The sequence below is a fragment of the Eurytemora carolleeae genome, unplaced genomic scaffold (genome assembly GCF_000591075.1).
Source record: "Eurytemora carolleeae unplaced genomic scaffold, Eaff_2.0 scaffold690, whole genome shotgun sequence".
Classification (NCBI taxonomy): domain Eukaryota; kingdom Metazoa; phylum Arthropoda; class Copepoda; order Calanoida; family Temoridae; genus Eurytemora; species Eurytemora carolleeae.
Genome location: NW_019396587.1, coordinates 138,393 through 159,740, shown reverse-complemented (window position 1 = coordinate 159,740; position 21,348 = coordinate 138,393). Strand labels below are relative to the sequence as shown.

Here is a 21,348-nt window from a genome sequence, read left to right as displayed (position 1 = left end):
GACGCATTTTCAGGGGTACTGAAAGATCGTACCAACGGTCGTCTTCTCCAGAAACACTGACGTTTCATAATGTCGTCTTTTGTAAGGAATTAAATAATTATTTAAAAACAAAACAAGGAAACAACTTTAGTTTTTCTATCTTGAAATATTTTATTTGTTCATAGTCCATAAAAGTGACTAGTGGAAAGACAATGAACATAATTTACAGAATTCATCACTTTTTAAGTTGAAATAACGACGATATCTTGCTCATTGTTATTCAAATAAATGTTTAAATGGTACCGTTGTTGATAGGACCTGTAATGGGTTGGTAACTTGAAATTACATCTACCAGTCTTTTAGAACATTTACTTTTGGTTTGAAGTATATTAAGTGTTTATAAGAAGAAAATTAATGTTACGTATCTTGTATGCATGTAACCTTGTACTTTTCAACAGTAATCAATTATTTTATTTCATTACTTTTTCATTCAAGATTAAATTCTCTCACTACCTGATTTAAATGAATTATTGAAAAATATAACTTCATAATATTTATTTAACAATGTAATAGTTTTTACAAAATCGGGATATTTCTCTGTAAGGAATTCCTATTATCCAATTAAAGAGCCTTCGTTCAAACTTTTTTCTTTTTGGATCTGCTGGCATTGTAAACGCAGACTCTCCTATTCTTAGTTGGCTTGGTAGTTGAGTATCATAAATACTTTGCTTGGCAGTGGCACCGATGAACCTGAATTTATCAGAATTGTTCATGCATTGAACTTGTTTACATAATACTCCAAAAGGAGTTGATTCTTTGCCACAAACTCTGATTTTCTAATCCCTATATCTTAAAAACCCAATGTCGTAAACCTTTGATATTTCAAACTTATATTATTTGATCTAACAGCATTTATAGTTTGAAATATCAAAGGTTTACGACATTGGAATCTAAAGATATAGGGATTAGAAAAGCAGAGTTTGTTGCAAAGACTCAATTACTTTGTAGACGAAATTTAGACAATCTCCATGTTCACTGCTCAATTGCAGTATTTTATGTTCATTGAACTATTTAATCAAAAATTGAGTCCAAAAGTCGTCTTTATATTTTCCAGTTTTATTTTCATCAATGTATTTCTTTAATCCACCTTTTTAAAAAATAATTCATGCCTGAAAACTATTGTAATCAGCTTTAAAAGACTTCTAAGTAAAAGGTCGTCCAATAATTCGCATTTTTAACGAAACTTCTGTGATATTTTTTCTTTAATGGTGAATATTTTGAAACAAAATTCCCATAGATTAATTGAAGAGTAATCAATACATTAATTTATGCGATATCATTTGTTTGCCTAAGATTCATCGCCTAAAATTCCATTCCATAGAACCTCAGGAAAAATATTTGACGACATCTGAAAATTTTCACTAACAATTATTGGCTATTTTTAATACAAAAGAGATGCGTAACTTTATCACAAATTCAGCTATAATTCACCAAACGATCCTCATATCCAACATATGATTAAATACATTTTAAGATACAAATAAATATCGTTAATTTTAGTTATTTTTTTAACAAAACATTCACAATTGTGTTAAATAACTAAGGTTTTAATGTCGATCGTTAGACTCTCAAACAACCAAAATAACCAATGACGTCAAAATACAGCTGTACAGGCGTACACAATAGTCGGATAAATTTCCAACGCCTCGTCTTTATATTTAGCAAAGTCTTTGGTACAGCGTAAGGAAAGGAATACAAATTGATTATAAAATAATGTGGTTAAATATTACATAATGTGTTTGAACTTTTTTTCCAAGTTTCTTTTCCTCTTTGCAAACTAAAGTTTTCAAAAAAAAACTATTTCCAAACAGTTCATTAAATCATTTCAGAAAATAATTCACTTTCTTCTTTTCAAAATTGAGACTTTTTCAATTTTTAATAATATGAAAGCTATATAAATATGCTCGATTAGTTTGAAAACGTGTTTAGTAATTCATGTTGTTTTGTCATGAATATATAAACTTTCTAAAAGAAAAAGAAAATTTGATTTGAGTCGGTTAAAATCTGTTCCGTGCCAATCAAAAGTTATCACCTATAACATTTAAAATTATCTAATATTTCATTGAAATTTTAAAATATAATTTTTAAACAATTTAAGATTTGAAATCAAATTAAACAGTTTACTTTCGGTACAATTCTTTTATCTCTCTTCAATACATAAGTCTGTATTTTTTCTTTCATGGTTTTTTGAAAGTTAAAGATTAAAAATGAATCCCAAAAAATACCCCCCTCCCTACAAAAAACTATAAAACATGAATGTCATACATTAAACACAGCGTCCAGTAATAACCAATCTTAATAAACAATAGAAAATGTTCTAGACTTATTTTAAGAAGATATAACTCATCTTTATCTATTTATAAACTTTGCTTATCTGTTTGTCCGGTTGAGCTCAATAAACGTAAAAACTGCTGAACCGATCGGGCCCGAATTTTTTGTGGGACCTCAAATGACCCCAGGGAAGGTTTATGAATGCTCAAAGTTACAAAAGTAAAAAAATATTAGTAATCAAAATATGAACGTTTTGTTGTATACTATGGAAATTCACAATTCTATCATCAAATAATGCGCAAATTCAGTTATTTCATTTGAGCCATATATTCCAACATGGTGTTTTCTAAAGAAGCCAAGATTTGGATTGTTCAGAGCTGAAAACTTTAGAATGGGATATCCTTAATCCCGATAGGATAAATAATCTGAAGATTAAAAATGAGTGGAGAACAAGCAATATTTAATCTCGAGATTAAGAAAAAGAGTGGATTAAGCCTTAATCCCGATATCCACCATTCTAAAGTTTTCAGCTCTGAACTATTCTTCTGACATATGACTAACTTTACCATCAGTAACTATTGACTGTTCCTGTTGTTTAAAGCCTTCAAGAGAGTTATTGTTAAGTTGAGAACTTTGTCAAGGAAATCTCACGAGATACTCTGCCAAGGGTTGATGACAACTTTTGTACCAGAGCCAAATTATGCATTTAAGAGGATGGTGGCCATTTTGAATATCTGTTTAAGAAAAAGAAGTAAACCTATTGATATAACAAAACGTTCATATTTGTAGATTAAAAAAGCCGCTGAATATATATAACCATATATAACCAGATTTATTTTTCTGTTCATTAATTTCAAAATTTCCACATTTAAAAGAATACGTGAAAAAATGTTTTTAAATCCGCGAATTTTTGTTTGTTATTTTGCACATTCACAGATAGAGCCACAATTAAAAGTTGAACTTGAAGATTAGCGCTAAGCTTAGTGAGACGCCTAGTGAAATATGAATCTGGAAGGGCAATTTCTTTTCAAAGGAATTAAGTCTTTGTCACAAACTAGGATTTTCTAATCTCTATATCTTTGTAACCCAATGCCGTAGACCTTAGGTATTTCAAACTATGAATTCTGTTAGATGAAAAGATTTAAGTTTGAAATATCAAAGGCTTACACCATCAGGTGGAAAAAATATAGGTATTAGCAAATCAGAGTTTGTTATAAAGACTCAATTCCTTTGTTACAAAGCTTTAATTTCTTAAAGGGAGTGACTGGCAATTATGTTAGATAAACTTAGAATGTAGTATTGTGGAGAAGTGTTTTAGAATTCACCTGAGACATGTAAAAGTTTTAATGATGTATAATTACTGAGCGCAAAGTCGACGTTCAAAATCATCCATTGGGGTGGTTACATTTGAGAATCACTTTTTTAATTTTTTAAAAACGACAACAAACAATGTTAAAAAATCATCAGTGAATTTTTTCGATAAATCTTTGTTTATTTTTCTTAATTTTATTAAATTTCTTATTCTTTATGAATTTGTTCGTAAGTTTCTTCAAACACTTCTATCGTTGTCTTTTCATTAAAAAATCCAGGAAATCTATAGAAAATGTTTGTTAACAATGAACATTAAAGAAACCAATAACTGAATAATATTACTTATTTTCGCACATAATGGGTAATTTTTATTGTCTCAACCTGTTCCAAACAACTAATTAGTTTACTGTAAAATTTTTATTACATTTTTTGTCGTCGTTTTTGGATATTTTTTTAAAAACCGATTCTCAAAATCTTAAAAATGAACAATCTATGAAAATTTTAAAGATTGAATTTGCGCTCTTGCTGAACAAATATGCACCGTAAAAACGTCTCATTGGTCTTAAATGATTCCTAAAAATTTTCTTTCTCGTTCCACACACTTTTCATTTTGAAGTTTATTATATTATCAAACAGAGTTATGTCTGTATTTGTTTAGTTGCGTAAAATATGAATAGTGAAAAGTAAACTTGTCTTATCTACATATATTAAAAGTAGTAATATCTGGTTTTCAACCTGTTCAAATATCCAAGCTCAACCTATAGGAACCCCTTATAGGATTTGCCTCAAAATTATATTTGGGAATTTGAAAGAACCAGAAAAACATTCTGACATTTTCTTAAAAATTCCCAGTCGTTTGTGTGGACTTTTTATTGAGAAAATTTAGATTTCCAGACAAAGATGTGTTTCCACGCAACTGTTATATACGTTTACTTGTGCAACTTTAATTTCTAGATAAAATTTCATAATTTTTAATTGAAATATTACGTTTATCTTATCTTATGATTAAAAACTAGGTATAGTTGTGTTAGCATATCTTCACGTGCAGTCTGTTGCTTCCTTATAATGAATGTTTAACTTTAAAATACTAAAAAAAATACAAAAAAATCTAAATTTTCCACCCGATAGTGGCAAAATTAAACTGTCAACAACTTTTAAGAAAAGGAGTTAAATATGTTGAAACAAATAAAAATTATTCATCTAAGAAGTGAATTTATTGTTTTTAAACATTGCCAAAATTAAAAAAGACAAAAAGCACGAAAAATAATCTCTTTTTTCTGCCTGTGAGGCTGTGATAGCGCATAGCCTCCATCAAGATTTAATTCAATATCCACGATGTATTCTTTAAATCAAAGGATTCAAGTTTAACTCTGGGAATGAACAGAAAATCCACCAAATGATAATTAAGAAACAATTAAAGAAAATGTCCGGGGGGAGGATAACCGACGGAGCACAGTTCGAAAAGATTTAAAATTTAAAAGTTTTGAGTTCAATCTAATTTTGTTCTTAGGGTAAGATTAAAACCTCAGAGGCTCAGCTCATAGGGCCCTTTTTGATCTCCAGGTCCCCATAAATTGAAAAAAGGAAAATTGACAGGGCACAAACAAAGACTATTTTTAAAGAAAGAGTTAAAACTACAAGATTTTATCTATCATAAGCATATAACTTACAATAGATTCTCTGTCATATTGGGGTCATCCTGCATATTTGTTTATAGGCTTTTCTTATCTTATGTACTTATTACCTGCAGATATGGGATTACCTGATAAGACAATTAGTTGATTGAATCTAATCATTCAGAGCTGAGAACTTTAGAATTGTGGATATTGAGATCAATGCTTGATCTCCTCTTTTTATTATTCTCAAGACTGTTTTAATCTGAAGCTTATATTCTGAAAAGCATGTAAAATTCAACCAATTAAGTGGCGTATGTAACATCTGAAACAGCCGATCAAAAACCAGAAATATTTAATTTTTCGCACCAATCAATGAAAGAACTCTCATAATAACAAATAATAATCTGCATCTTAGTGCACTGAAATGGGTTCAAAATTAAAGGCTTTCTGATTGAAAATACCTGGACATCAAAATTACATTAATATGCTATAATTATATACCGGTTACTGGATTATTTTTGAAAATACCAAGAGTGCTTTTTAAATTATAGTTCAGATGATATCAGCGATGCAATGTTTAAAGTTAACCCAAGAATGTTGACGTGATTGAGAGAAAGTCTATATTTATTCAAGATTTAAATCAATTTCAAAATATCTTTTAACTTTTCCAACATTCTTGCGGGATTGCCCCTAATGGGTCACGTGACGATATTGTTTACAAAAACAGGTATGTTAAAAGCATCTTATGCAAATCCTCAACTTTTTCTTATTTAAACTAAATATTGCACTTATTGTTGCTTCAAGAGAAAAAGAACTAAGCACTTGATTTTAATAAACAACATAAACAAATTGCTTTGATTAAACTTTAAAAACATTCAAGTTCAGAATTTCTAACGGAGTGAGAAGAATAAAGTTTTAAATAAGATGTAATTCTAATGTTTGAATAAATATAAAAGTATAATTTTCACTTTCATATTGATTACAAGTATCTCCACAAAATTACTTTATATTAATTATCCTTATTTTTATCCGAATCGAAAAATTAAATTAATTCAAAATCTATTTTTATTTTCGTTTTTTTCTTTAGCTACCGTAAACGTCCAGGCAATTGCTTTGACTCTCCATTTAAAAAAAAATCTAATAAGAAAAATAAACATTTTTAGCTTTTATATTACAACATTTACCACAGAGCAAAGAGATGCAACTTTACGGAATGTTAATTTCGTGATGAAATTCTATTAAAGCGTGATTTTTATTGAACCTCCGACTTTACAGCGAGGGCAATATCCGACAAGGGTACCCTTTAAATTTTTATCTGATCAAAAATGTGAAAGAAATTGTAGTTTTCATAGGTTTAAACGTTTGTAACTCCAGATATTTCCTAAATGGTTTTCAGCTATAGAAATGCGCAAATCACTCTTGTAGAGAAATCACAATTGAAAATACTCCTTTTTCGAAACACTAAACATTAATATCTAATTCATGCTTGATCAGACAAAGCTTGTAAAGGTACTGTTGTGAATCGGACGTTGTCATCTTTGCTGGAAGGGTCACTTGAAATTTTAATTTCACTCCCATTAAAGGGACAGACCGGCTATGTATGGTAGTTGAACTGAGTGTGCAGTGTTGTGGAAAGCTTTTTTAGGATTCATTTGAGACATGTAAATCATGAGTTTGAGCGCAAAGGAATTGAGTCTTTGTAACAAACTTATATTTTCTAATCCCTATATCTATGGAACCTAATGTTATAGATTTTTAATGTTTCAAAATAAGATAATTTAATGCAACAGCATTCATAGTTTGAAATATCTAAGGTCTATGACACTGGGTTGCAGAGATATAGGAATTAGAAAATCAGAGTTTGTGTCAAAAACTCAATTCCTTTGACGTTACAATTTGTTACAAATCAACAACGTCCAAACAAAGGTTATTCCAATGGATCATTCTCAGTAGTCCTATTGATACAACAGAGTTTGATTTCTAGAGAAGAAATGTAAGGTCGTCTTTATTTGCCAAGTAACGAACCTAGTCCGCACAATCTGGACACTGTGCTAGATCAATATGTAAATTTTAAGCGGCAAAGACTTAACACCAAATTCTTTTCTTACACTAAAAGGATCAAGCTCAGTATACGCAAGCAAAGGTTTTATGGGCTCGTGAAGATTGTTTTTTTAAATCAAATTTTCTTTACAAAAGTTTATAATTCAATTATTTCAGTGATACGTTTCTGTAAACTTTTGCAAACACTCCCTTTAAACATGTTTCAATAACACGAGTGTCGAAAATTACAAAATCAAAGAACTTGTAAAAGAGAAAAGCATGAAAGCGTGAAAATTTTCTTACAAAATATATATTTTCAGAATAGTCAATCCTTCATAGTCAATCCTGGGACAATGCATGATTTGCATAAAGCAGACAATACATATTCTATGTAAACTCAGTGACACGTAAATTTACATATACAAGGGACAAGGCCCTCTGCAAGTTGTTGTACATTACAACTGTACAGCTCAAGTTGGTGTACAATATAACTGTACAGCTAAAGTTTATGAACATTACAACTGTACAGTAAAAATTGTACAATCATGAAGCACTGTTTCCCAAGTTTGAAGCTACCCGTACAAGGTGTACTTTGCGTGGTTGGCGGATTTCTACTCTTTCTCAGGAATATATCAATATTGTTAAGCAAAATAAAAATTTATCTTATTTGCATTTTTTGTTATAAAAAATTCACCACCAAAAAACTCATATCAAAATGTATTCAGACCACGAAAAATATTTTCCGATTTTTCAGCTCAATTTTATTTTTTTAACAATTCTTTTTAAAATTTTTGTCGCAATTTATTTCTCTAGAATCTATAAAATTGAATAATACATATTTAAAGTTTTGCATCTGACTTCAGTTATAGTAATCTCAACACATATATAACATCATATGCAAGATCATCAGGGTAAATATATTGAAAATATCTAAAAATGGTAAAACTACATATTAAGAAAATATGTTCTTAATTTTGTTAACTTTTAACCAAAAAAAAAATCAATAATTTGTTTGCGGAAGTTAACAATAAAATAAACATTTTTCTAAAAAAATGTGGGTTCTCTCAATTGCGATAGATAACCCTTGGAAGTATAAAATTCAATTCAAATTCATTTTGTATTTTATTGTTGATTTATGCATTTCTGTAATTTGCACAATTGTATGTTTTGAAAACATTTGGATCTAGTACATGGGGTTGAATTTCAAATTTTAGAAAATTTTTTCTGGGAGTGAATAGGTAAATACACATTTCCAGTTTGATTTTTGTAAAAAGTTAGCAATTCTTTAATAATACGATTATAATAACGATAATAATAATTATAATAATAATGCTTTAAATAATTTAGGTATGAAGAGAATGGAGAATATATAAAATATAATCCTGAACTTACATATGCAGACTTTGTTTTTGTTACCACAACCAAGGTAAAGATAGATAGATAGATATATAGATATTGGGATAGATATATAGATAGATAGATAGATAGATAGATATATAGATATAAACCTTATTTTCTAAAGGATTTTTACTAAACAGTTTTCTTAGAAATTTTTTCAGTCTTAATTCCTATAGTCTAAATTTAAATTTTCAAAGTTAGAACCGACAGATGGGATTTGTAGTTAAGTCATTTAGTAGTTTAAAATTAGACTTGAGACTAAATTTTACCAGCTTATTCAAATCGCAGCCTTAGATGTTTAAAAAAAATTAATTGTTTTTAAAATTGTTTTGTCTAATGCTGCTTTTAAGTAAATACGAAATCTAATATAATATTTGCTTTATTTTTCAAATGTCAATTGTCTGCTGGTGTATATCAAATGCTTAAATTTGACCTTGTTTTTCTAAACATGCTAACTCGGAATTTTGAATTTAATGCGAATATTAAAATGCCAATCGCCTTCATGAAATTAGGAGTTGTTTTGTTTTAATGAATCTAGGTTTGGTTTTTAAGGATCTTGAGATGTCAGCTAATTTAATGGTTTTTAATGATATTTTGTTAAAATTGTGTAGTTTATCATTAAATATGTCTATTTAATGAATCTAGGTTTGGTTTTTAAGGATCTTGAGATGTCAGCTAATTTAATGGTTTTTAATGATATTTTGTTAAAATTGTGTAGTTTATCATTAAATATGTCTATTTAATGAATCTAGGTTTGGTTTTTAAGGATCTTGAGATGTTAGCTAATTTAATGGTTTTTAATGATATTTTGTTAAAATTGTGTAGTTTATCATTAAATATGTAGCTATGTCTACAATTTTCTTATCAATTGATCTGTTCTCCATTTTATAATAATTTATAAAATTCTTTCGATTAGATCAATCTTATTTACATATTCCTTAATAAGGTTTTTTAGGTGAGTAAAAACGACCCCTTGGGGGTCACGCTAAGACTAAATTTCACCGCGCTTACGCGCTCCAAAAGCTCACCCTTGCAGTACGCCCCTGTTATATGATTTATCTAAGAAATCTCAGCAAACTTAAAAAACGCATATCTCTTTCATATAAGTGCTTAATTTTCTTACAATGGCTGTCGCCAGGATTTCATGTTACTTGCAGGTTTATGCAACAACGAAAAGGAAGAATATTGACAGAACTTAAACCTTTTAAAGTTAGTAATACAACAATAATTGTATTTTTATCAGTCAGTATACAAGTTTACAGGATACCGTTGTGAATGACATGGATGTATAAACCGAGCACATTCCCTTTAAACCCTTTAAAGTTTTATAGTTTTTGGATTCTATAAAGTGTCACACTTGATGACTTTGCTTTTGAAAGATTGCAAATCTTGAGTTTCAAGGTAGTGCTGGCATTGCTGACTGTCTCACATTTTAAGAATTGATTACTCGCCTTAAACTCTGATATTGTATAATCCTTAATTCTTCACATGGTTTAGACCTTGGACTATATTATCTTGTTTAATGTTGAAATATCAATGGAGGTTGAAAAAAGGTTCCGTTAGCAAATATTTTGATAAAGTTAAAATTTAAAAAAAATCTTAATAACGCATTTACATCATTTAATTAAGATTTTCACGATTGTAGGACAAATAATCGTAGGACAAATTATTTCATGACAAATTACTGGAGGACAAATTATTGTAGGCCAAATTATTTCATTACAAATTACTGAAGGACAAATTATTGTAGGCCAAATTATTGCATGACAAATTACTGGAGGACAAATTATTGTAGGCCAATTTATTTAATGACAAATTACTGTAGGACAAATTACTGGAGGACAAATTATTGTAGGACAAATTATTTTATGACAAATTACTGTAGGACAAATTATTTCATGACAAATTACTGTAGGAAAAATAATTGTAGGACAATTTATTTCACGACAAATTACTGTAGGACAAATTATTGAAGGACAAATTAATGTAGGACAACTTATTGTAGGACACATTGTTGAAGGACAAATCATGTAGGACAAATTATTATAGGACAAATTATTGAAGGACAAATTATTGTAGGCCAAATTATTGTAGGACAAACTATAGAAGGACAAATTATTGTTCGACGAATGAAAGGAGGAGAAATTATTGAAGGACAAATTACCGTAAGACAAAAGATTGAAGGAGACATTATTGTAGGACAAAATTTAGTAGGATTTTCAAAATTTAATGACAATTTAAATTTTGTTGGAGGCTAATTTTAGAAATTTAATCATTTATAAACCTTTCCTGAGGTCATATGAGGTCCCACACAAAATTGTATTGGCTACAAACTAATAGACAAGCAAAGAATATTTAGATATACTGTAATTATTCACTTTGATCTAAATGATAATTGGCATTATTTACGCACACTTTTATTTGCTTATAGGCTCTTTAATATCTTTTCATTTTTAATTGTTTTTTTTAGGTATTAAATTCCAGTTTTTTAGGTCTTGCTGCAAGGATTTTGCATGCCTTTCCTTGGAGTTGTTGCAAGAAAAATAGGGGTCAGACCTTCAATTCTAGTTGGTAGGAAATTTAATTTTATAAAATAGATTTTTTCATTTAGCAAAGCAAAATCTTAAACATATTGGAACTGATTACTCGCTTTAATTTCAAATTTTTAAAACCTTATATCATTAAAACTTTATGTCGTCGGCCTATGATTACCAAACGTAACAGTCAATGTTGAAAATATATTTTCGCCGGCAGGTTGCAAAGATAATTGATAAATAATAGAGTTTAAGGAGAATAATCGGTGCCAGAGAGAAGATTCACCGACAAAAGGTCAAACGACACAGGGTCAAACGACAAAGGGTCAAACGACAAAGGGTTAAATGACAAAGGGTCAAACGACAAAGGGTCAAACGACAAAGGGTCAAAAGTGCGACAAGGGGTCAAACGACAAAAGGTCAAAATGATAAAAATATTTTTTGATTTGAATCATAGGAAACTCGCAACCCTCCTATCAATTTTTTACATGGATCTTATATGTTAGACATGGATATAATTGACCATATGGCCGCAGCGCTAACCCCCCTGTGGCCTAGCTGCAGCGCTCGGCCCAGAAGGTTTCTTAACTAACCTAGCTCGTGGCTGCAGCGCTTGGCCCCCCAACCTGTCCTAGCCGCAGCGCTCGGCCCAGAAAGTGTCTTAACCTAACCTAACCCTAAATGATAATGAATAAATACTAACTGTATCAGATGTCAAAATTCAAAAAAAAATTGCCCCTTTGTCCCATTTTTTGACCCTATGTCGTTTTACCCTTTGTCGCGCTTTTGACCCTTTGTCGTTTGACCCTTTGTCGTTTGACCCTTTGTCGTTTGACCCTGTGTCGTTTGACCCTGTGTTCTTTGACCCTTTGTCGGTGAACTTTTTCATTAATTTAAGTTAAGAAAAACCTTAACTTAAATTAATGAAAAAGTACATCGCAACCCCAGTCAATTCAAATTGTCTTCGATCTAAACGATATTTGGTTTAGGTACAGATTTAGTTTGACAAAACAAATATGGTCAAGCACGATTTTAGTATTCAATTATGGAAAGAAATTGAGTTTTTGCCACAAACTCTGATTTCATAATTTCAATATCATTAAAACCCAATGTCGTAGACCTTTAATATTTCAAACTATGAATGCTGTTAGATCAAATAATGGAAGTTTGAAATATCAAAGGTTGAAAAGATATAAGGATTACAAAAATTGAATTTGTGTGAAAGACTCAATTCCTTTAATTGAAAAGCTAATACAGTATTAGTTACTAAACATAATCCATGCTTAAAATATAAATTTCTTAAAATAAGATATTGAACAATGCATTTTTTAAGGTTCATTCATTTACAGTGCTGGATTTCTGTTGACCAGTGTCACCATTAAAAACAAATTTTCATTGGGTGAGAATTGAATATTTATGTAAAAAACTAAGGAACCATGAGTCTATGCCGTAAACTATAAAATATGGTTAGATAAAATAGTCTAAGAAATATCAATTGTTAACATCACCAGGTTGCAAAGATATAGGGATTAGAACATGTAAGTTTGTGGTAAAATAAAATTTTCGGTGAATAAAAATATTTATTAAATAAAATATATAATTTGAAAAAAAGCTAAAGTAAACAGCTTAATTTTTATTCAATAAAAAATACATTTTGTAAACAGAAAATGTTCATTAAATAAGAAAGCATATCAGTGAACAGCATATTTCCGTGAAATAAAAAATATATTAAGTAAATAACAAGATTACGCAAGGGAAATAGTAATGTTAGGTAAATACATTTCCTCAATCTGTTATTAAGTAATAATCTTTTTTCTTTCAAGTTTGTAATTTTATTACTTGATTTTTTGGATCTCATCTTTCTTCTTCATCCATTATTTAACTTCAAGTTGCCTTATATTTATAGAGTGGCATGTCCGGTTCATAATGGTTCTCTGAAAAGCTTTGTCAGAATGCAGAAACGACAATTTAATTCAGATGTGTGATCACATATAGGTGTTTAGGGAACTGTTGTGAATCGGCCAAGTCCCTCAATTTGAATTTGAAAACGAAATCTTTTGCTCCAATTTTTTTTTATAGAAACGACTTTCCTTTGAAGTGAAATAATGGAACTGATTTTATTAAATTATTAAACATTTTAGACGCATTTAAATGAAGAATAATTTTAAACTGAATTTTTATTTAGCCAAAAAAAACGTTTTCACAAAAAATTTCCTTGATATATGTTAATTTTAGTTGTCCTGACAATGGCAATGCATGGTATTGGATTCTGTTTTGTTTATGCGACAGCTATTGGAGCAGCGCAGAAGTGGTTTCCACGTTCAATGAAGGTATACAGAGGCAACCATTAATCTGAGGAATAGGAAGACGACTTTTTTGTCTGATCTACGTTGTGCAGTGTTCACAGACTCATTTCACTTAATAGCTGATTTCAAATTACGAGTGTAAATAGTTACTTTAAAACAAAATCAAATGCACATAAGATTGCGAAGTTGTCGTTTTATTCAACAGTTTTCATCAAATCTGTGTGCATTGCCAACCTTCCTGCACTTCACCCCTGTAAATACATGCTTGTTAGTGCATTAACAGCTATGCATTTCAAGAATAATTAGAGCTATTTATTTAATACTGATGAGTGCTGAGCTGATATGCATTAAAGTCTGACTATTGCACTAGACATTTTGCAATCCTAAATATACACAAACGTCCGCCAATATCCTTTAAATTAATCATAATAGTAATAATATGCATCTGAACTAATCACTTGCATAAAACTACTATTAATCTTAGCTGGTAACTTGATCTCAATATCCAGTGTGATCACTTTTAATTTAAGGATCAAAGCTTAATCTCTTCATTTCAATTATTCATTAGGGTACGATTACCGTGCGGGATATCGAACAAAGATTTAACTAATTTGCAGAATAGATCGAGATCATGCATTTATCTCGATATCAACAAAACAGCTTCCCAGCTCAGATTATTTTCCTGTTTTTCTAATTACTTTGTTTTTACAACTATGCGTGATTGACTGTACTGCTGAGATATTTTAAAATTTTACCAGAATAGATCTAATAGAAATTATAGTTTAGAATATTAACATTAGTTTGCAAGGAACTAGAAAACTCTGGAATAAGACGACATTCAAGTAATAAATATATATTTGAGCAAATGTTTTAGCAGTAGCTTTAAAATTAACTTATTGAGTGAAATGGGTCTGTTTTCACTGCACAATTGTTCTGTCTGATGATCATTGGACAATTTAAATTAGTGAATTGAGTGTTAAAGTCGTCTTTCTATTACAGACTTTTCTGGTTATCACTCTGTACTGAACAGGAAGTTTTTGGACCGATCAATTTTTAACAGGGTTTACCAAAAACATGAGAATAAAAGATTTAATTAAAAATCACACGAAAGTACAGAGTTGCACACATTAACAACTAGACGGTACGAAAACAGTTTTTAAATACCTGTAAAACCAATTATTCTTTATCACGAACGCTTATTTTCGAATCCCTGTATCTGTGCACCCCAATGTCGTAGACCTGAGATATATCAGATTGAAAATTCGGTTAGATTAGATAATTTAATTTAGAAAAATAGAAGGTTTACACCACGAAGGTTGCTAAGATATATGGATTAGAAAAAACTCTATAAATAAAAAATAATAAGTTTAAAACTTAACTCCATTTTTTTCTAAATCATGAATATATGTACAGTGAAACCCTTAATAACGAATACATCGGAAGAATTTATCAAATGTCGTCTTGACAATTTTTCAATGAGTTATATACTATATTTCATAAATTTCAGTATTTGCGAAAATAAATAAATATCCATGAATATGCGGGAACAGTTTTAAAGAGTTCCATATAATCATTTAATTAAAAAACTAAATATCTGCAACATTCCATTATCAGAATTAGTGAAGAATACGACATTTGATGAATTCTTTCGATGTATTCGTTATTAAGGGTTTCACTGTATATAAATATTTTTTTAAAGGGATTGTTCTGATTATTATAATTCTAGGGTTTGGTGAGCAGTCTGGTTTTATCAGGGTATGGGTTCGGATCTCTTATCTGGATCCCGGTCCAGACTAGTTTTGTCAACCCGGATAATATCAAGGCAACAGTGGATGAGAAATGTACATTCAATGGAACCCAAGAGGTAAGGAACTCGTGGACAATTTTCAAACTTTCTAAAGAAGTTGAAATAATTATACCAAGTTTTACAAAATCTCATATTTTGATCAAATCCTCTTCCTTACTCTTGCAAGCATACCCTTTGACAATACAAAACAAGAACCCAATCCTAAATCAACCCTTCCCCCCCCCACGTTTATCCCATCCAATATTAGGGTAATGTCAATGTCAATGTTTTCTGTGTCCAACAAAAAAGGAAAAATTGCTGAATTTTTCACTTGTTTGCTCCAAAAGGATGAATCCAGCTAGATATACCTGTCGACTCATACATTAGCAATCTAAAAATAACGTCCATTGTCTGGCAAGCTACGGCTATGAGTAAAATTATCAGCTAAACCAATGTTATGTGATTTATATGCATTGTTTGAATTGTAATTTGAATTTTATAAACCATAATAAATATTTAGATTTTAATAAAATCCAATCCGACCTCCCAAATCCAATGATCAATCATATTTATTAGAGCAAATGCGACAAATACTTCACTGATCCTGAAGTTCTGGAGAATATTCCGAACATGTTTCTCCTGCTCGGAGGTGTATTCGGAGCTCTCGGTATCATCGCAACCATCCTTATCTCCGAACCCAACCAGAGTAAGGAGGACCAGGACGAGATGTCAAGTATCCAGGATAAAACTTCCACTGATCAGATGACCCAGACCTTCAGTCTAACCCCGATACAAGTTCTCAGAACTAGAACATTCTACCAGGTACTTTTTAAATGTCGTCTTCAGTATGCATCTTCTTCGGCACTGAAGTAGAATTAGAGTATTAACAAAAAAAGAACGATTTGGATTAAATCTTTGAATAAATTATTGAGCGCATCTAAAAACAAAGGATTTTTTATGAATTTGAGCGGTGGCTTAAATTTAAGCCACGGCTCAAATATAGTTGGTTTCACTTAAAATTGTATTCAATGTTTCAATATTTAAGCCGGTGCTTGATTGAAAACGGTTTTTGGCGGATTTAAGACGCAGCTCAAATTCATTAAATTCGGACACTGTTTATATTTTAATGTCCCATATCATATTAGATCGTTTATTGCTCTAAATTGAGATTTAATTGCATAGGATAGGGTACAGGGGGGGGAGGGGGTAAAAGTCCGGCCTGTGGAAAAAATTACTAAAGCTTCAGATTTAAATACTATTTTTTGAAAAGCTCTTGAAAAATGGACGCAGAAACATGTGTCACACTTTGATATTTGTTTCAAACAAAAAAAATATTTTTTACATTTTTTGACCTATTTTTTGGCATTTTTCAACCCTCCCTAGCACCCAAACTATAAAAGTTATCGGTCTTTTTTTTAACGAGCTGTCCTTGAACAAATGGGCTATTTAAAGATTTAGACCCCCCAGCCTTTATAGTGTTCAGGGACTAATCACAAAATTTCAAAAAACGAATTGTTCAAAAAAATGTACTAGGCTAATATGAAGATTTGCTTGCAGAAAATACCAGGTTTTTAAAGTATTATGTACGCATTTTGGCGTAAAAGCTTGGATATTAGAATACCAATATATCACTATTTTGGGAACCCAGCTTTACCTGTAAACTAAACTTTTATATAAAACTTAACCTCATCAACTAAGAAAGAATATTTTTAATGTTCCCCAAATCAAAATTTGAAACAAATCAATCTATGTATTCATGAGTTATGCTCGGGCATATATATTATATACACTTGACTTTTTCTTCAATTAAAGAATATCATTTTAATACTTTTACTTTCAGACCTGGATGGGATTCTTTAATATAACTCTGACAAGTGGAATTATTTCAAACTATTCGAAAACCTTTGGACTCACATTTATCAACGACGACCATTATTTTGCTCTGATCGGTGTCATCAGCAATGTTTTTAATGGTCTCTGCCGAATATTTTGGGGATTCCTTTACGATAGGTAAATTATGTACTTACAAGTTGTCACACGAAACAGAAGAGAATGACCTAAATATCTTCTTTAATCTTTAATATATTTAGTGATAAAATCTGCGCGTGGAAATCTTTAAAAAATGCCTTCACGATCAGTTTTAATTATTATACTGAGTCCGAAATTTAAAAGAGTATCGTTGAACGAAACTCCCGACTTTACTTTTTGGGGTCTTAGTATTTTTGTAGATTTTGATTTAAGAGATTCGAAAAAAATGGAGAATATGAAGAAACTAAATAGAATAATTTCATAACAAAAATATTGATATCCACAAAACTTCCTAAACCCTATTCGTGAAACCCGGGTTTCAAAACTGGTTTTCATAACGATATCCAGTCTTAAGTTTTGGGCTCATGGGGTACCATACCTCTGTAAACCACTGAACCAATGTGAGTTGAACTGCAGACTCTTTATTCAACGATTCACAACGGTACCTTCAATAGCTTTGTCTGACCATGAGTATGAAATAGATATTAATGTGTATAATCATGAAATCCGATTATTTTCCATTGTGGTTTCTCTACAAAAGTGACTTTGCAAATTTCTCTAGAAGAAAAGTATAAAAAGTTTTTTAAACCATAAAAACGACAATATCTTCCACATTATTGATCAGATAAAGATGTTAAGTTGATAACAAAAAAAATAAGAAAATACTATAAGACAACATTTTGGAATGTAGAGCCAAAAATTCGGTGAAGTATTATATGCATGAAGATGTGACAGTGAGAACCAACAAAGTGTAAAACGATGACCACAATAAATATTTGTTTTTTATTTTAGACTTGGATTTCGAGGTTGCTACATGTGTTTAGCTACAATTGTAACAATAACAACTGCACTATTCCCCTTTCTTCCATATTTAGGTATACACTTTTTTATCTAAGATTTTAAAAAAAATTAAATGCATTGAAATCGCTTCATGTTTGAAGAGATTTTAAATTTTAAAGAAAAGTTAAGATAATAAGATAATAATTGGGGTTAGACTTTTCAAAAATTTGAAAGAATGGATGGAGATCGTTGGAATTCGGGCAAGGTCTTTGAATGAAATTTTTTCGTCATTCCTATTTAGAAAACAGAAAGATTATTTTGATCTCTGTTCAGAAGAAATAAAACTTTTGTAAAAAATATCACATTTTTTTTTAACTTTTTGTTTTTTAGATGCCGACAGTATGGCCGCCAAGGGCTGCTACGGAACATGTATGGCTGTTTTATTTGCTGCATTCCCTGGGATCTATCCAATTATTGCTCCAGCGATCAATGATGGTTTCGGCCCCGATCATTATCAGGTTAATTGATTGAAAATAAAGTGTGTCCAAATTGTTTGACAATGTAAAGACGACAAAGTACAATGAGAACCAGAAAACTATGAAACAGGAAGACGACAAAGTACAATGAGAACCAGAAAACTATGAAACAGGAAGACGACAAGGTACAATGAGAACCAGAAAACTATGAAATAGGAAGACGACAAAGTACAGAGAGAACCAGACAACTTTGAAATAGGAAGAAGACAAAGTACAGAGAGAACCAGAAAACTTTGAAATAGGAAGACGACAAAGTACAATGAGAACCAGAAAACTATGAAACAGGAAGACGACAAAGTACAATTAGAACCAGAAAACTATGAAACTGGAAGACGACAAAGTACAGAAAGAACCAGAAAACTTTGAAATAGGAAGACGACAAAGTACAATGAGAACCAGAAAACTATGAAACAGGAAGAAGACAAAGTACAGAGAGAACCAGACAACTTTGAAATAGGAAGACGACAAAGTACAGTGAGAACCAGAAAATTCTGAAATAGGAAGACGACATAGTACAGTGAGAACCAGAAAATTTTGAAATAGGATGACGACTGTTATTATCAAGTTCTAGCTTTAAAAAAAATCCAATGAGAATGGAAAACAGTAATTTTGCAGTGTAAACAAACCCATTTCACTAAATTAATGATTTAATAAGTGTCTAGTTAAACTATTTGCTTTGTAACAACATCAATTACACTTAAGGACTTTTATAACGCAGTCTTCCCATTAACAATGACTATAATATAAACCTGGGCAGCGCCGGGCACTCCCACTAGTCATTAACAAGATCCTTCATTTATAGGCAAACTTTGGACTAATGTTTACTCAGTCAATAGCCTACGCTGGTTTCATCTTTGTACTGACTAAGGTAGGTTATTAACCACAAAACAGTGGAATGATGGCCGTCTTCTTTAATTCTATTAAAATTTTAATTTTTGAAATTTGGGACTTTTTATGAATAAGCCCTGAACAGACGACCTTTGATTTTTCAAAATGACTATTTCCAGGTTAAAAATAAGTCTTCTACCTTAAATATAGTCTCCGGAGTCTTATTCTGTGTGTGTAACCCCGAAAATAGTTATTCTTTAATAATAAAACTAATAAATATAAAATTACAAAACTGTGAATATCAAAAATTAAAACCATAAGCAAACTTACTGCAGGGTAACTCGGACAAATGAAATGTTTGGGTAATTTTAAAAATTCAAAAGTTAAAATTGATTTCAAACATATTTCATGTAAATTTCGGAAAGCATTTTCTTCTGCATGTATAATTAGATTTTAGTTTAATCTAATTTACAATTCAATCTCTCACTATCTTTCTAAATTCTAAACCATGAAATGCATTCATTAACTTAATTGTTCTAAAAGCATTAATATAACAAAATGGTAAAACAAAAAAAAGACGACATTTAACAACGAAAGTGATTTGAAAACAAAACTAAACTTTCCTAATGGTACAATTATAATTTTTGCTCTTTAATGATTACTTATTATATAGTTATTGATATTTGATATACTTTGCTTGTCTGTCTGTCTATCTGTTTGTATGTATCCAATAAACGCGACAATTTAAATAGAAGATGGGCGCGGAGCGCTCCTGAAAGCCTATTTATATATGATTTCCTGCCACTATGTAAACTTATTTCGCTCATTTAAAAAAAAGTTATTGATCCATTTAAAGAATAATTTCAAGACATAAAATGTAACTTTACCTTCGGATTCTGATATTTTACGAGTTTAAAGTCGTCCTTTGTGGTTAACCAGCTGTATCTAAACCTTGTTTACTCTAGATCAGTGTTGTATATGCATTCCTGGGATATTCTGGTATGTTTGTGGTTGCTGCAGTTATAGGAGTTCTGGGTCTAGTAACAGTGTTCTTTCTACCTAAACATCTTTCATCTGAAGCATACAGGAGCAAGTTCAGTTGAGGAGGATGATGTATTGTAAAGAGGGTCCTATAAAAGTATGGAACATGAAGACGAATTTATACCCGAGATTTTGAAACAGACCAATCGGACACTTTAGACAAACCGAATTCACTTCATAATCTGATTCAGCACTTTTTGCTTTAACCCTATTTCGACTGTCGTCTAGTTTACGCAAAATAGACTTTATCCTTATTTTGAAATAAATCTATAACATATGATACATGTTTGGAAAAAATTAGCAAAATTTGCAAAAATTTTTATACTTTTTGCTAAAAATTCTCTAACTATGATACATTTTTAATAAGCCTTTGACCCAGCAAATTCAAATATGCTAAAATATTTGCAAAATTTTTAAAACCTAAATGTGTATTCAAGAAAAACAAGAATTATGCAACTTCCCTGTTGAGATATCTGTGCAAAAATTATGCAACTTCCCTGTTGAGATATCTGTGCAAAAATTATGCAACTTCTTGAGATATCTGTGCAAAAATTATGCAACTTCCCTGTTGAGATATCTGTGCAAAAATTATGCAACTTCCCTGTTTAGATGTCTGTGCAAAAATTATGCAACTTCCCTGTTGAGATGTCTGTGCAAAAATCACGCAGAATTTCTTTACAACTTCCCAAAGATCTTTAGAATGTTGAAATCCAATTACTGAATGTTGGTCTAAACTTGGATTTAGTCTGGTAAAGATAACATAAGGCATTTAGGCAGTATACCTGACGAGTCGGGCATTTGGTATACAAAGTACAGCTTTTAGCTTAATGAAAG

General features: G+C 30.6%; 1 protein-coding gene and 1 long non-coding RNA gene across 3 annotated transcripts; one reads left to right on the top strand and one right to left on the bottom strand.

The window, feature by feature from the left end:
• Nucleotides 1–519: 519 nt before the first annotated feature.
• Nucleotides 520–5,963, bottom strand: LOC111705949 (uncharacterized). Its single transcript, XR_002766108.1, has 2 exons — nt 5,384–5,963; nt 520–729 (listed from the first exon to the last, which is right to left on the bottom strand). It is a non-coding gene; the product is annotated as an uncharacterized LOC111705949 (long non-coding RNA).
• A 1,634-nt stretch (nt 5,964–7,597) lies between these two features.
• Nucleotides 7,598–20,794, top strand: LOC111705948 (oxalate:formate antiporter). 2 transcript variants are annotated; one of them, XM_023478662.1, is made up of 13 exons: nt 7,598–7,902; nt 8,123–8,188; nt 8,625–8,703; nt 11,168–11,246; nt 12,543–12,608; nt 13,445–13,539; nt 15,242–15,379; nt 15,878–16,123; nt 17,142–17,311; nt 18,122–18,204; nt 18,500–18,627; nt 19,448–19,513; nt 20,439–20,794. In XM_023478662.1, the coding sequence occupies exons 1-13, from the start codon at nt 7,823–7,825 to the stop codon at nt 20,574–20,576; spliced, it is 1,434 nt and encodes a 477-aa protein (XP_023334430.1). In that variant the 5' UTR covers nt 7,598–7,822; the 3' UTR covers nt 20,577–20,794. The 2 variants fall into 2 exon arrangements, with proteins under 2 accessions (XP_023334430.1, XP_023334431.1); XM_023478663.1 differs by lacking the exon at nt 12,543–12,608.
• The last annotated feature ends 554 nt before the right edge of the window (nt 20,795–21,348 follow it).

Coding starts and splice junctions, on each gene's coding strand:
- LOC111705948 (XM_023478662.1), top strand. CDS start 7,823: ATGAAGCACTGTTTCCCAAGTTTGAAGCTACCCGTACAAGGTGTACTT. Junction 17,312..18,121: donor TGGGGATTCCTTTACGATAG/GTAAATTATGTA, acceptor TTTTTATTTTAG/ACTTGGATTTCGAGGTTGCT. Junction 19,514..20,438: donor TCATCTTTGTACTGACTAAG/GTAGGTTATTAA, acceptor TGTTTACTCTAG/ATCAGTGTTGTATATGCATT.